The sequence below is a fragment of the Furipterus horrens genome, unplaced genomic scaffold, assembly GCF_987537825.1.
Source record: "Furipterus horrens unplaced genomic scaffold, mFurHor1.1.pri manual_scaffold_8, whole genome shotgun sequence".
In the NCBI taxonomy this organism is placed as follows: Eukaryota; Metazoa; Chordata; class Mammalia; order Chiroptera; family Furipteridae; genus Furipterus; species Furipterus horrens.
The window spans coordinates 30,066,842-30,084,680 of record NW_028327178.1 but is presented as its reverse complement, the minus strand read 5'-3'; the positions used below and the strand labels follow the sequence as shown (position 1 = coordinate 30,084,680).

Genomic DNA, 17,839 nt, shown 5'->3' with positions numbered 1-17,839 from the left:
AAATGACTGATCACCAGAAGGCAACGTTATCTACTACTGGCTGGAATGCCAATGTCATACTTATACCAGACACAGGGATCAAAGGGAGTATTTCCAGCCAGATGTTCAAGGCCTTCCTTTGTTTTATCCCCTTACTAGAAGTATGAGTGGTATCCAAGGCATCAGCAAATGTCCTGAAGCTGGCCAGTTCCTGGAACTACTGAGATACTATGACCTTCAAGACACCCTAGAACATGCCAAAGACTGATACAAGGTGAGTTCAGTGGTCACAGGCCTTAGGCCATGATGTGCAACATTCGCGTGAGGGGACTTATTCATCTTAGAATCTTGTTGGCAAAGGTGGTGTACTCTATAAAGCTGACTCAGAGGTAAGATTTGGGTGCAGGACCCTTAATGAAGGCGTGCACTTGGAATCAACTCTTGTTGGACTGGAGAGGGGATGGGACAGGAAGAAAGGAAGAAGATGTGAGAAGAAAGCAGGACTGTGCAGAAACATATAATGCAGCCTCCCTGCCCCCCATCAACAACCTCAGTCAACTCCATAGGGAGTCCTGGAGCAAGAAGGCACCTTCAGTTTTGCCCCAGATCAGACCAAGGTAGCAAGGCTATGTTCCTGTATTTATCAATTATCATACTTGAGCTGCTCCAGGAAGGGGAATGACACTAAGCAAAGTGACTTAACCGATTCCTGAAGGGGAATCTGGGATGCTATACCCATAAAGAAGTATAAATGTCATGAGTCCCTGCTAATAATTATGGATAAAATATATTACATAACTACTATGCATAATTATCTTATTTTAACTTTACAACGAAAGTCATGAAATAGCTATTGTTCCCTTTTACAAATGGGAAAAATTAGAGATTACGTAAATTTCCAATACACAAAAAACTAGCATGTATTGGAATAAGGATGCTAATTCACACAATCTAAGATCCTAGGGACTTTATCTAATTGATTTAGGATCTCAGATTCCTCAGATGCCTACAATCCTTAATGTGAGGGGAATATTTAGCGTAGAGTCTTCTGACTCTTATGGGCCTCTGTCCCTGCAAAGCTGCCCTTTCCGTGATGCTGTCCAGGCAACTGGGTTGTTGAATTGTGTAACTCAGCCACCTAGACCACAGGTTGGAGGATGGAATGGAGACTTTGTGTTAAAGAGGTACCAGTCTGCCAGTGATGCCACAGCTGGCTCTCAAATGGAATCTACTGGGAAAGTTCTGAGCCCTGGAGAGAGGCTGCCTTTTAATGAATTATGCAATATGAACTATGTAGCTGCTGAGGGCACTACCAGACTCAGATGGGTACAATTACTGTAGACTTAACTTACATAGGTAACTGGAGTGTGGCCTTAGTAAAATACTGATTGTATTATCAATGAAAATGTTCGAAAAGAGATGCTAGAGAATTATAAAGAGCTACAGTAGTTGTAAAACTTCTCCTGGTTTAATAATATAATATAGGTATCACTTTTGAGCATTTGCTGTGTCTCAGGAGACTTTTCTAGACTGTTATATATATATACAGGCAGCCACTGTGTAGGCTGCTATGCTAACCAAACTCATGCATATTGGGGTCACGCAAAATGGGGACATGACTCAGATAACTTGGTGCTGTGCAAAGTGAAAGGTGTATTTAAGTTCATCATTACATCCCTGTAGTGACACAGCTACAATTTTCCACATTCAAAAATGAAAAAACAGGTCATAGAAGTCATGGGATTTGTCACATGACTAATATTCAACAAGTATCATATCCAGGACTGCATGACACCACAGCTTGGGCACATTCTACAGCACTTTGAAGTAAGCTCCCTCCTCTCTCCTAAGCTCCCAGTATTCTGTCGCACACATGATATTTGCTAAATGAATAATTTATTGAACAAATGCATTAACCAATAACAAACAAGTTGATTTTAATCTCTAGGGAATTAAACTGTGAAAGTTTCAGGTTGTTTCAAACTCAAAAGTATGTTTTTAAAAAATATCTTTTTATAATGAGAAACTTGGGAATAGCTCTAATATTATCACACAAATTGTCATTTATAAACAGCCTCTTGAGGATAGATAGTAAAACAAGGCCTACCAGCTATTTTCCCTGAGATGGAGGGAAATGAATGATGTCATAGGAAAGGCAGGAAAAGAAGCACCTGAGTCCGAACTGAATGAAGACTATCTTTTCCAGGAGCACGGCCTGCAGCCCAACTTGTGCCAGGCTTTCGAGTTTTTCAAATTGCTAATTCATTGCAAAGGAAATGAGAGCCCAGAAACATCACCATTACATAACTGTATAATAATAATAGATTCAACCAAAAATTTCCAATAGGCCCTAGCTTGTGTGGCTCAGTGGATTGAGCGCCAGCCTGCTAACCAAAGGGTCACCAGTTCAATTCCCAGTGAAGGCACACGCCTGGGTTGTTGGCCAGGTTCCCAGTTGGGGTCATGTGAGAGGCAACCACACATTGATGTTTCTCTCCTTCTCTTTCTCCCTCCTTTGCCCTCTCTTTAAAAATGAATAAGTAAAATCTTTTTAAAAAATTACCAATAGACGCTAAGTCTATTGAGTGAAATATTTTAAAGACAAAGGCAGTTGCATATTCTTAAAATATCCTTCAATTGAGTACTTATTAACTAAAATAGGAAAATGGATAGATCTGTTGACCACAACTTTAACCAAATGATAAACTTACTATCACTAGTAATAAAACAAACTTCTACTATGTACTTTGTGATATATTTCATCGACACATATTATAACTGGGAAATATTCCTGCCAAAAGTGTTTAACCTGAAAATAATTATGAACAAAGAGATAAACCCATATTGATTGAAATTTTGCAAAGTACTTAGCCTAGATTCTTTTAAAAATGTGAACATAAAAAAAGACAATTTTTTTAAATGTAAGGAACTCTTTAAGATTAAAGGAGACTCAAAAATTATAACAAAAGAGTGCAATACATAATGATCAATTACATACAGCCACCAATTAACTTACAGATATTTGCATGCGGACTATAAGTTTGTGCCAATTATCTAATTATTGCATCTTAGCTCTACACGACTCTTTGAAGTCTAATTGGAGATACTGGAGCTGAATCTTGTAAACAGTTTCCCTTGCAGCTGGAGTGAAGAGGCTTTATCAATAGAGGGCAGTGGAAGGCTTACTGGCTATAGTAAAGGGTTTCACACCTTGTTCAGTTCTGATTGCTTTCTCTTTTCTCCAGCAGAAGTGTTGCCAGCTGGTGTTTGTGGAACCAATGCGTCTTGCACCCCAGCCAGGTTCTCTGCTCAGAAACTCCACAACTCCAATTAGCCTCCATCCAATTTCTCTCGCATCCGGCCGGTGGCTGCTTATGGACCATCTACTGAGAGAGACATAGCCACTCCCTCTCCAAAATGCTTTTACTCTATTTTGGAGGAGGGCAGACTCCTCCACATTTGTTCCTTCTTTGGGTACTTCCCCCCATCCCTAAGGGCTGTGGTTGCCCCCTATATTTCCTCTTTCTGTATTGTTTAGAGCAGGGGGTGAACAAGTTTTCTCTATATATGGCTAGATCGTAAATAATTTAAGCTTTGGGGGCATAAGGTCTATGTCACAACTGCTCAGTTTTGGTTTTGCAGAAAAATAAATTTAAAATATCAAAAAATCACTTGGAAGAGCTTGGAAAAAAGCTAAGGTAAAGGAGATTACGGCATCTTGAATGCTGGGAAGAGCCCACACTAAAAATAGTCACCTTTAACCTGCTGCCCGGTTTTAGCAGCCCGAACCCAGAAGGTGGCAGCAGAGAGCTATTCTACTGAGAGACTCCTAAGACAAAGGACTGCTGAAAAGCAAAGTAGGGGAGTCAGCCTTGTGTCCAGAAACTCACATTCAAGAAAAAAGGGGAGGACACACTAAATGCCAATATCATCAATTTGTGTTCCAGGGACATAAGAAGCACTAAGAAAAAAGTTAGATAACTCATATTGTTTAAGCCCTGAGACCAGGACGAGAGAAAAACAAATTTTAAAATTCAGAATTAAAAATCACACACAAAAAAATTGAATTTGTGCAAATAACTGCTGGGCTGGACTAAATCAGTAGGGCAGGGCAGGTCTGGCTGTGCACTGTTAGGACACTTCATTGGCGGCCAGGACTGTGACAGAAAGTCCAAGTGCCAGCCCAGCCTGGTGCTAAAAAACAAAACAAAACAGAACAAACAACAAAAAAAGTGTACTTACTATTTTCTTTCTTTTATAATGAGGGTTTTGTATGTATTTTGTAAAGGCACTTTTAAATTATAAAACATAAAATTAAAATAACCTGAATCCCCAAACCCAGAGATATGTATACATTATGCCTCTTTAGTGTATTCTTTTTTGGGTCCAGGGGTTAAAGTTGTTATTTTTGGTAAATTCAACCTAGTAAGATCTTTATCAGCCACTAAAAAAGGCAGAAGTCTCATTAACTTTTAAATTCAAAATTGAATCAATTTATAATTTGTTCTTGTATTCATATTTAACTACTGTCCTGTTACTCAGAAACTTGCGTATTTAAATTTCCCCACTATATGTTAACTGTATTCATGTTTTCCATAAACACTGAGTACTTACCTAACATACTTTTTCTAGCATTAAATATGACCTTTAAATATCTCAATACATTTAAAGGACTAGAAAATAACACAGTGTCTGCTGTCAGATCACAATAGAATTAAACTAGAAATCAATAACATAATGATAACTGGAAAAATCCCAAAATATGTGGATTAAACGACATTTTCCTAGGTAACACATGTTCAAGGAATAAATCTCAAAATTTATGAATTTATTTCCACTTAGTTCTAGTACTATTATTCTAACCTGGAAACACAGTGGCCTGATGCTCTACTTTTCCACCAAAATTCCAATATGTTTAAGCAAAAAAACCCTCCAAATTCTTGCAGCTTGCAGAGAAGCCGTCTATTAAAGTGTTGAGAACTATTTAATATTATATGAGTAAATTATTGATTTATCTCCCATCATTATTGGCTAATTTTATCCTGGGACTTGAATCATCTTGTCTTTTCTAAATAGGTCAGTTATTGGAATGGACGGTATTTAAAAAGTGGGATAACTCATCTTCAACAGCTGGAAAATTCCAGAAACTTCTAGATGCCTTGATTGTTTGGAATTACTTCTAGTCTAAGACTGCCTAAAAGTTACTGGGCATTTTACAGATGCATTAATTTGACAGAACATAATTCAGAAATTCTTCCTCTAAGGCAGCAGTTCTCAACCTGTGGGTTGCGACCCCTTTGGGGGTTGAATGACCCTTTCACAGGGGTCGCCTAAGACCATCGGAAAACACATATATAATTACATATTGTTTTTGTGATTAATCACTATGCTTTAATTATGTTCAATTTGTAACAATGAAAATACATCCTGCATATCAGATATTTACATTACGATTCATAACAGTAGCAAAATTACAGTTATGAAATAGCAATGAAAATAATTTTATGGTTGGGGGTCATCACAACATGAGGAATTGTATTAAAGGGTCGCGGCATTAAGAGCGTTCAGAACCACAGCTCTAAGGCCTCAAAACATTATTGCTGAGCTTGCTCACAGGTGGTATTGCTATAATTAATTTCTAGGAGACATAAATTAAGAACTAATTTCAGGCCAGGATCAACAATACACGAAGTTGTAAGAAAAAAAATGATGCCCAGACTCAAAAATTTATACAGGTTTTCATTAGTTAGTCAATGTAAAACAGTAGGGTCTCACAAAAGCAGAAACTACAAACTTTAATTACTACAAACATGAATTAACTAAAGACTAACCAGAATTTATTTTTAATTCATTATCACTCATGTGTACATCTTAGAAATTTAATATCCTATATATCCAGCTCACAGATTAGCAGAAGTGTTTAGCAATGGGAAACAGTTCTTACAGGGAGCAATTTCTTTCTGTTGTTTCTTTCTAGTTATCTCTGAGGTACCATAGGGCAGGAAAAGGACAATTTCTTCAGTTTTGCTTGAATGAAGCCAGGGGGACATGTTGCTTTGGGCTGGCAAAGCAAGTACAATGGAATCACACCAAATTTGCACTTAACCTACAAACTGTATTTTACAGCAAGTGAAAAACCTAGAAAAAATAAAAAATTTAATGCTATAGCATCCTTAGTAAGTGAGTGTCTAAGGGTAGTGAATATGTATGTTTGAAGAATTAAAGGTAGGTTTTAACAAGTATGAGAAAATCTGTGAATGATATCAAGGGTTTCCTGCCATTGGAAAAAAATTAAAACACATTGTTAAGCGGCCAAATAAGTGGATGGTGTCTTCACTGATATCCTCAATAAAAATGTTAACTAGTGACCATAGACAAACACGTATTAATAAAAAATTCAAGAAAATTATAAACATCTACAGTATTATTATACATGCTAAAGCATATATATATATATAATCATATACCTCACGATTTTAAAATAATATTGAGGTTAAGCTTTACTTTAGTATTATCATACTAATTTTAGAACATATAAGATATAAGGAACCCACTGAAAAACTCATGAGAAAGAATAAAGGCATGCTACACCAAGTCAGCTCCACAGCTGGACTCCATGTGGGAACAAAACCCCAGTCTCTCAGTACAGAAACATTTACTGGCAATCCACAGGTCCTAAACTTAGATAATGCAGTAAAATGTCTTCACTAAAGACAGTGTTTTTACAGCGCTTGCACATAGAATACAGGTTTTTTATTTTTCAGATAATTGCATCATCATAAGTCTTTAGTAAGACAATATCAAAGTTGAAGGAAGTGTGGGTGTGATGCGTGGTGGACAGAAGGAGTCCCTATGTGTGGTAAAATGGAGCTGACTTTGCTAGTCTTTATGTCAAATGGCAGGGAGTGGCTATTCATCATATTTTCAGTTAGGAATGGATTTGAGGGCTATCAGCTGTTGTTCCTAAAGATAGTGGTCTACTAATTCCTTGGTGTCCTGGAATCCAATAACTTGTAGGCCTGATGCAGAAATGCTTTTTTCTTACATTGGTAAGGATGCAGGGGCATTTCCCAGCATCCCTCCTTCCTACCATAGCAGGACTATTATATATTAGATATGTAGGATGAGGCTGAAGCAAGCACCACTGTGCTGGTGATCCAGATAGTTTTGGGTCAGTAATAGTGGAGCAGACATATGTTGATTGGCTAAGTTAAGCCCCAATCCTCTTCTATTCAGGCTGGGCCACTATAGAGAAGTGATCTTTCTTCTGATTTTTCAAAAGCAGTGATTTTTTAAAAAAGACAGCTTAAACTGAAATCTAATATTATCAATATTAAATCAATTCAGTTTTATCACTGTTTCTCACAACTAAGAACAACACAGAAATGCAAACCTTGAATTTTCTTCTCACTTCTGCTATTTGCTCTTCTAATTCCTCTATTTTAAATCGGGTTAGGTGGAAAACGGCACCAATATGATAAGCTTCCTTGTATAGTTTTTTAAGATACTCATCATTTTTTGACTTCATTTTCATCAAAGATTGGAGTTCAGATTCAAGCTCTGCTTTTTTCCTTACACTGAAAAAATAAATTAAAAATATCGATATGATTATTCCAAAAGAATACATATTGAGACAAATACATTTAATAACAGTAAAAAGCTTATACCTTTTTGGTTTCCAAAAATAAAAAATAACCAAATAATTAACTAAAACTTGAGTACAGAAAGTATTTCCCAAAATTCCATTGATTTTTCTGCTTCTGTTGGATATCCCTAATTGCCAGGCTGTGCTTCATCTCAGAAGGCTAAGCATGTCAGTAAGGAAGCCCTGGGGTCCCTGACACTCAGCTCTCAGAGCATCCACTCCCTGCTATATCAACCCATCCTTCATAACCCTATACAGCAGTACTAAGAGTAATCAAATAAAAAAAATAAAAAAAATAAATCCAGTTCATGTAAAAGAGAAAGAAGCCTAAGGAGAAAGAGTTTAAGAGTGAAAAAAAAGCAAGACATTAATATCCAGTATTAGATTTTCAAAGACACAAAGAAATACTAATCTCTAAGAAAAATTAACAAGTTATATTTCCTGTCCAGATTGGGTACCACCTTTGTTCCAAATATATACCACTGACACATACACTATATAGAAAATAAGTATATATAACATGGAGCTACACTCACAAGTGAGGTAACCATCTATGTAGAATAGAAATGGAATTTCAAAGCAAAGCAGGAGTGGGGTGAAGTGGCATGAAACTGGCTGAAGGTATTCCACCAGGGCAAGGTTCACTACATCATAGGAGAAGTTTGTGTGGACTGTACTTGCTTAGGAAAAAAAAAAAAATTCACTGATGGGCACCATAGGTTTATAAAAGCTAGGAAATGGGGCACTGGGAAGAAAAGACTCAACATCAAGAACTCAACTAATGAGTAAAGGATAAGTAAAAAGGGAAAATTTTAAATAAATATTGAAACAAATGAAAATGAAAATACAATATAACAAAATATGTGACACAACAAAAGTAGTTCTAAGAGGAAAACTTATAAATGCCTACAGTAAAAAAAATAAAGATTTCAAATAAACCACCTCACTTTACACTTCAAGGAACTGGGAAAAGAAGAACAAATGAAGCCCAACATTGTGAGATGAAAAGACATAACATCCAGAGAAGAAACAAGTGAGAAACAAAAAACAATAGAAAATCTGAACAGACCAATGAGTAAGGAAATTCAATTAGTAATCAAAGACTTCCAATGAAAAAATGCCCATAATCTGGTGGCTTTACTGGTATATTCTACCAAAAATTTAAAGAATTCATATCAATCCTTTTCAAACTCTTTCAAGAAGTTGAAGAGGAGGGGACACCTCCAAACTATTATTATAAAGTCAGTGTTACTTTATTATCAAAGCCACATAACGACACTACAAGAATAGAAAATTACAAGCCAATATCCCTAATGAACAAGATTTAAAAATCTCAAACAAAGTCATAGCGATAAGAAATCAATGGCACAATAAAAGGATCATACACCATGATCATGTGGGATTTATTCCTGGGATGCAAGAATGTGTCAAATATGCATATCAATAAATGTGATACACCACTTTAATAGAATTAAGGATAAAATTCGTATTATCATCTTAGATGCAGAGAAAGTATTTGACAAAATTTAACATCTATGTTTAAAAACTCTCAACAAAGTGTGTGTAGAGAGAATGTATCTCAATATAATAAAGGCCATATATGACAAGCCCACAGTTAACATTATACTCAGTGGTGAAAAACTGAAGGCTTTTAATTTAAGATCAGAAACAAGCAAGGGTGCCTACTTTTACCATTTCAACACAGTACTGAAAGTCTTAGCCAGAGCTTTTAAGGAAGACAAAAAAAGAAAAGGTATACAAATAGTAAAGAAATAACTAAAATTTTCTGTTTGTGGATAAAATGGTATCACACATAGAAAAACTTAAAACTTCACCCCAGAACTGTTAGAATTAATAAATGATTTCTTTAAAGCTGTAGGATACAAAATATACAAAAACTTGTTGCATTTTTATATATTTACAATGACCTATGTGAAGAATAAAACAATCCCATTTACAATATCAAAAATAATAAAATAGTTAAGAATCAATTTAACTAAGGAGGTGAAAGATCTGTATACTGACAACTAAAAGACATTGAATAAGAAAATTCAGGGAGCGCGGGGCCCACTTGCCCTCTGCCCGCCCCGGGGCCCCCTTGTTCTCAGCCCCGCTGCCGCCGCCATGTTGGATTTAGAGCCGCAGCGGAGCCGCTGCCGGTGAAGGAGGCCAAGAGTGGAGCCCGTCCCGCCCCGGGGCCCAGGGAGCGGGACGCCTCGGAGCCCGGCCTCTCTCTGCCTGCCGCCTTCCTGGCCCGCCCGCCCGCCATGCGAGCGAGGGAGCGCACGCCGGGCTGCGGCCACGCTGTTCGCTCGCGGCCCGAGCGAGCCCGCCGCCCGTTCGTTCTCCTGTCGCCAGGCCCGGCCAGAGCCTGCAGCGGAGCCCTTGAGAGTCAGCGCCATGGCGGAGCAGACCTACTCGTGGGCTAAAGAAACTTTGTAGCTGACAAAACTTGCAGACCACGTGGAGCAGCCGTTGGAGTAGCCATTGGAGCTTCAGAACCTGCGGGGTCCTTACCGGAGTACAGGACGTTGGCAATCCGCAGTTTAACCAACGGGAGAGCGGCCTGAGGGCCCTGGAGTGCGCCTTCACTCTACGGATGAAAGTGAATCAGAGCCTGCTGTGAGAATTCATTGTGCTACACTGCAGAATTCAGAGAGGAACTCTGAAGGTCACAGTTCCGTGTCTGCGAGAAATGATGGTATTTCAAATTCAGGAGATCAACTGCACAATGCTGAACGTGGAGATGAAGGTGTTGACACTGAACATGGAGATGAAGGTGTTCAAATGCCTAATTCAAATGATATTTCAAATTCAGGAGATCAACTGCACAATGCTGAACGTGGAGATGAAGGTGTTGACACTGAACGTGGAGATGAAGGTGTTCAAATGCCTAATTCAAATGAGAGCGAGATGAGGAGAATTGTGGACTCACTGGTTCCATCCTTGAAGTGCGAATACTGGAAGCTTTGCTTGTCTTTGTGGACTTTCTCACCACTATTTTCTTTGATTTCATACTGTCTGATCCTCAGAATTTCTGTGCATTTTTCTTATTTATTGATTCACTTTCTGTTACGGATATTCTCCTTCAAGTATATATCGCAGGGCTACGACGGTATTTTTCTGGTGTACTTAGTTTTGTGGATGCTGTGGTCATTTTGTGGTGTGTAATATCTGTCTCTCTCATCCTTGTTTGTTCTTTGAGATCCTTCCGGATAAACCCAGATAAGCTGTTTGGAAAGGAAATGGTATATTTCCACCTGCTTGGAACCTGAAGGACTGAGGGGTCCACACACACGAAGCCCGTTTCGCTGAATGAAGAAGATGGAACCCCCAAAGGAGGAACTGGGGCTTTGCCTCTTGTACTAACTTCAACTACCCCACATTTTTAAATTCCCACTAAATTAGAGTGGGAGCTTCAATCACAAATTCCTGACACATGAAATTCCTAGTTTTTCTAGAAGAGAAGATTGATCTGAACATATGCAGCCATGGAGTGACCCTGAGGATTGGCTGAAATAGAGCAAGTGGAGCAGGACACTGAAGAAAGTTGGGGCAAAGTTAGAACTGTCTGCGGTTAGGAAACAGAATTGTGCATGAGACGCTGTGGCTTTTTTCTTCTTCCTCTTCTTTCTCCGGCAATGAGGGAAAGAAGAGCCAGTGTGTCCTGGGTGGTAGATGTTGGGTGGCGCCTGCGAGGCTTATTCATCCGGCAGATAGCTCGCTTCTTTCCCCGCTCCCTCTTCCCTGGCCTTCAATTCAGGCTCCGATGAAACTTGACATTGTTTGATAGGCTGAGAGAATTGTTTGAGAATAACCGGATCCGAATGGCCCTCTGACCGGAAACCTCGGCATCATCTAAGAGCTGCTAAAAATGGAAGAACAACATCCCCAGCCCCATTCGAGACCCACTAAGTCAGGGGGCACGCTCTCTCGCTCACTGGGGAAGCACCCCCACCTGCTGCCTGCCTGGTGTGTTAGCCGCCGCAGCGAACCTCTGTCATGATGCAAGGAACACAAGTGAACAAGAGCCCTCCATGTGTGGGGGTGGGAAAAGCCTGGAAAACACTCATCTTAAGCCACAAACGTGAAATCCACAAAGTCTAGGTGTTCATCCTCCAACTCTTTCTCTGAATCAGAGTTTTTCCACTTGCGCACGATTGGTATCCGGGATCCGATAGGTCTTTGCTGTGGAGAGGGTCCTGAGCATTAGTGTTTAACATCATTCCTGGCCTCTACCCGCGAGATGCAAGTGGCACCCCCTTACGCACCATTGTGACAAGCAAACGTGCCTCCAGACATTGCCAAATGTCCCCTAGGTGGATGGGTGGGAAGCTGGGGAGGGGGGAGTGGTTGCAGAATTACTCCTGGTTTAGAACCACTGCTCTAGACTTCATTCACATTGACAAAACCTGTTTCTGCCGCAAAAACGGATCTTTCTGATTTATTGTTAGATTGTGCTATGTGCTTTGATTTCTACGGTTCCTCAGTGTGCTGAAAATATGTCTCCTCTGTTATCAAGAAAATTATTTTAAGAAGCCGTCCAGAACGATAGTGAGTGGACACTCCAAAAAAATGCTGTGTTTTAGGAAATACTGGCAAATGAAATATTTTCTTTCATTTAAATATTTTTAAAAACGAATTCCTTGTTATGAACTAAATTGTGCCCCCGCCCCATTTTGTATGTTGAACTGCTAATGCCAGTTCCCCAGAATGTGACTGTATTTGGATAGAAGGTCTTTAAAGAGGTAGTTAAGGTTAAGCGAGGTAATTGTGTGGGCCCTAATATGGCAAATTAGATGTGCTTATGAGAAGAGGTGATTAAGTCATGGACATGCACAGGGGAAAGCCATGTAAAGACACCAGAAGAAGGCCATCTGCATGCCAATGAGAGAGGCCTCACAGTAAAACTGACCATCCAACATTTGATCTTGGACTTCTATCATCTAGAACTGTGGGAAAATAAATGCCTATTTTTTGAGTCACCCAACCTGTAGAGTTTTGTTATGCCAGTCTTAGCAAATTAATATATTAGATACTTAATTTACTGAGTTCAGGCCTTAATAATATCAAATGAGACTACTGCATTCACCTTTTAACTATACTAGTAGCATGCATACTTCATGCTTCCAATCCTGTCTCCAAAATGCAGTTAGAGTGATTTATCTAAAGTACAACTATGACTATGCCATTTCTGCTTAGACTTAAGTGACCTATCTCCCAGTCCATATATTGCAATCTTAACTTTAAAATTTGTTTTTTAGTATCGAATCGTTTCTATTATTATATGCCTAGCATCCTTTTTGTCTTCCCTCCATTCAATTTATCAAAAAAACCTGTACCTATAATTTATTTCCCTCTGGTTTTTAAAACAACTTTAATTATTTTAAGATTCATCTCAGGAAAATTTCATAGAACACATCCAACCATTCTCTATAATGATCCTAGTTATGTCAACATATTCACTGTGGTACTAAAATTAATTGATATATGTATTTCATTATATTAAAATAATACATTTATATATCTATATTGACTTATGGGTTATAGCATAATTTTTAAAATGATTTAAATTATTTTTAGAAAGAGAAGACAGAGAGTAAGAGAGAGAAACATTAATGTGAAAGAGAAACATTGATTGGTTGTCTCTCACACAGCCCCAACCCAGGACCTGGCCTGCAACCCAAGCATGTGCCCTAACTTGAGATTTGAACTGGCAACCTTTTGGTTTACAGAACAATGCACAGTCCACTGAGCCATACGAGGTAGGGCATGATTATAGCATTCTTAAGGGATCAACAATTTCTTATTCCTCTTTGTATTTCCCAGGTCTAATGCAATGTTTACAGTAAAATCACTTGATATTTTAAAATAAATATTGTATTCACTTGTATGAGTCTATGTTCAATAAATAACTTGCATCTCTGAAAAAAAAAAGAAAGAAAATTCAGGAAGACAATAAATGAAAAGATACCCTATGTTTATGGATTGGAATAATTGATAATTTTTAAATATCCATATTACTCAAAATGTCTATAGATATTCAATGCAATCTCTATCAAAACTCCAATAGAATTTTTTGCAGATATAAAAAAATCCTAACATTTGTATGGAGCCATAAAAGACCCCACATTGTCAAAGCAATCTTGAGAAAGAACAAGACTCGAGGTATCACATGTCCTTATTTCAAACTATATGACAAAGCTATATTAATCAAAACAGTATGGTACAGACATAAAACCAAACACCTAAACAAAGAAACATAATCAAGAGCCCAGAAATAAACCCAAGTATATATGGTCACCTAATCTTTGACAAGGGTACCAACACCATACAATGGGGAAAGGATAATCTCTCCAATAGATAGTCTTGGGAAAAATGGACAGCCACATGCAAAAGAATAAAACTAAATTACTATCTTATGCCATATGCAAAGATTAACTTAAAATGGGTTAAGTATTTAAATGCAAAAACTAAAACTCTAAAGCTCGTAAAACATAGGGAAAATAATCTCCTTGATATTGGTCTTGGCAATTATTTTTTGCATTATGCCACCAAAAGCACAAAATCAAGTGTAAAAATCAGTAAATTGGACTATAACAAAATACAAACCTCCTGCACAGCAAGAGAAACAATCAATTAATTGAAAAGATAACCTACAAAAGGAAAAAATATTTGCAAACCATTTAGGTAATAAGGGTTTGTATCAAAAATATATAAAGGACTTGTACAGCTCAATAGGTAAAAACCAAATAACCCAATTTAAAAAAAAAAAAAAAAAAGTCGATCTGAATAGACACTTTTCCAAAGACATAAAATTTGCCCAAAAAAGTACATCAAAAGGTGCTCTACATCACTAATTGTCAAGGAAATGTAAATCAAAAACACAATGAGATATCAACTCTCACTAGTTAGGATGGCTTTTAACAAAAAGACAAGAGATTGATAGCCAGTGCTATCTTTGCAATGTCCATATGTTTTTAAGTAGAGAAAAATAAAAATTATTCATAGGGAAGAGGACATAATTGTAGGTGTAAAGCTCCTGAGTGTGTTAGAGAGAATGACTCCCACTTGGCTAGTGCATGGGTAATGGACATTCCTACCTAAAAGCAGCTTCTGTTATCATATTGTAACAGAAGGGAAGACAGAGTATGTGAAGACATGCAAATAGGCTGGTAAGAGAAAGAGGTAATTCTCATCTGACTGCATCTATATTTTCTCTGAATTACATAGGAAGATTATTAGCTTAAAATGAGGATGATGTGGGCATTTGGATTGGAGCATGAGAAAATATGGAACGGTTGTCAGAAAAGCTAAATTATCCAGAAATATTTTGGCAAGGCTGAATGTGAAGACTTACTGTATGTACCCTGTGCTTAAGCACATTGAGTAACACACACACAAATGAGTTAATACAGTTTTTTTTGTTAATTAAGCAGTATATAACAGCATGGATCTTTGTTATGGTGTTTGTTATCTGGTGTAATGAGATGGAAGACAATGAGAGAAAAAAGACAAATATATCAAAGGTAAGAAACCATGAATATTACCTTGGAGCAGAAAGAGATACCACAGGTAATGTTGACAACAGAACATATAGCAGAGAGAATAGGAGCACTGAGATACGAAAGCAGAGAAAGAAACAAGGGTAACAATCTTTTATTTCCGCCTCTCGTTAGTTCATTATATCATTTATTTCACACACCGACACTCAAAGCACACACAACACCTGCAAATAGGAGCTTAGCTGAGAGGAAACAACAAATAAGCAAACCAAGAGTAACTGTATATAATGTGATAAGTGCTAGGAGAGAGTCTATGGAACCAGCGGAGATCAATTAAATGGATACTTGTTGAACACTAATTACATGCCAAGGGCGATGCTAGGTGGCTGGGATACAAAGATGAATTAAAACAAAAGTTCACAGTTTATACTCCCATGAATGCAAAATAAAACATGAAAAACAGCATCCTGTGCAATCATAAGTACAATAATGGATGAAGCAGAAGAAGAACTTAATACCACCTTGGTTTATAGATAGGGGAAAATAAGTTACCAACAAGGGAAGCATCTGGGAAGAGTTAATGTCTGAGTTATTATATGAGTCATCAATCATATTTAAACATACAAGGCAGGAAAAAAATGAGGAGGAGAAGCAACAGCACACTGAAGAAATTTCAGTTAGAGGAATACCAGAAACATATATTGAAGCTTAAAACAACGAGTTTGGAGATGTAAGCATTTTAACAGGCTAGAGCATAAAGACCATGGAAGGGAATGGTATGTATGAGATGAGTCTGAAGTTGTACAGGTTACAGATTACAGTATCTAATCTATCAGTTTAGGAGGTTGGACATAATCCAATAGTGAATAGGGAGCCTCTGCAACATTTTTAGTTGCTGGAAGTAAGTAACATTACATCCTTTGTAGATGATTTGCACCACTAATGCTATATACATGAGATCTGAGGGCTCAAACTTAGAGCGAGTTAGGCCAATTAGAAGCTCACTTTAATACAATTAAGAGAGAATTAAGGCCTGGTTTACTTCAGTGGTCATTGAAACGGACAAAGGAAAGCAACCACTGGAGAAATATTTAAGAAGTATAAGTTGGTTAAGATGTTGGCTGTGAGTGAGTAGAGATGGACATAAGATTACACCTGAAACAAATAACTTGTTGGTAATAGTGTCAAGATGTGGTGTTGGGGGAGAGAGTAGATATTCAAAAAGACACTATCAGGAGAAATAAAAGATGAGGCTAGAGATTAAAGAGGAAAGAAAAAATATGATACGTATTAAAATAATGAGAGTAGGTAAAATTCCTGGAATAGGGAGTAGATCAAGAATGTAAATTGGGCTGTGGTTAGAACCCTGAGCTGATCTATCAGGAAGGGGACAGATGGAGATTAAGTGAGCTGCTCTAGCATTCCTGCAGGGAATCACTTCAGAGAGTTAAAGGGAGAACCAAGAGAATGGCATTCTGAATCTCACAAAGGGCATGATTACATACGGGTCACACAGGGAACAAAAGGCACACAGTAAGACGGAAAATTATCCAGTGGATTTAGGAAGGGAAGTGTTTTGTTTTCGTTTTTTAACTTAAGTAAGACAAACTTTGTTAGCAGGAGGATTTTGTTTTGTTTTGTCTTCTTTTTTAACACAAGTAAAATAAATCTTGTTAGCAGGGGGAGTTTCAGAAGTCTGACTGCTTTTTGTCAAAAAGTGATTAATAGACAAGCAAATATTGCTAAGAATCTAGTAAACGGTGTTAATCATATGAAAAATTTAATGAGAATGAAAGGAAAATACTGTGTGATTGTCAAAGATACAAACAGGATGAAGGCAAGGGTTTCATTTTCAGGGTGGTTAATGATGAATATAGGTTGAAGGAAAAAAGTAGGGAATGAAGATGTCCAAAGTAGAAGTGAAGAGAATAAAGCCATGGCTGCTACAGGGCAAAAGGGGTGAAGACCAAAAAGCACAGAGAGGTGTTGGTCTTGAACAGGAAGTACCATTTGCCTTTGAATTTAAAGAGGCAGGAAAGCTGTATGTAGATATTGTCACTCACTATAGAACACATGAGCACATGTGTTTGACAAAAACATATCATGTCCTCAATTTCCCCTTTCAGTATGAGTAAGCTATACTATCATTATAATTACATGTTTTCTTTCTGAGTTTATCTCGTTTGGGATTTATTGTGATGCCTGACTCTAAGGATTCACGCTGTAAAGAATAATGAACTATTTTATCTGCCATTACCTTTTCAAATATTGCTTTCCCATTTTCTCCTTTATGTCCCATTCCATTCTCCACATGTCTTTATATTTCTTCTATATCTCTGTCTCTTTCTCTCTGTGCTACATTTTGGGTTCCTATTTGTGTTTTTAATTGCACTGGTTCCTTTTTCTCCAGCTGTATTTTCTATTTAATTAATAAAATATTTAATGGAAATAAACCCAGTTTTAACTTACCAGTTTTGGTGAATTCTTTTTCAAATCTGCCTGAACTGTTTTGATAGTGTTCTATTAGTTTTTATTGTTGTTCTCTTCAGCCATTTTAAACTTACATAGGTAACTTTAATCTAACAATTCTATTATTTCAAATTATTGGGGGTTAAATATACTAATGGTTACTTCTGATAACTGGCATTCTTGTTGAACTTTTCCTTATAGGTTTATAATTTTGTGAGTAAATCCTTTAAAACATTACTTC

At 37.5% G+C, this 17,839-nt stretch overlaps 1 protein-coding gene across 1 annotated transcript in view; it reads right to left on the bottom strand.

Annotated features, from left to right (window-relative positions):
* Positions 1-17,839, bottom strand: part of CCDC178 (coiled-coil domain containing 178) — a 303,687-nt gene that overhangs the window by 219,402 nt on the left and 66,446 nt on the right. Inside the window, exon 12 of the mRNA XM_090284995.1 lies at positions 7,373-7,556. Coding sequence (XP_090141121.1) covers positions 7,373-7,556 — 184 coding nt within the window. The remainder of the gene's footprint in view (positions 1-7,372; positions 7,557-17,839) is intronic.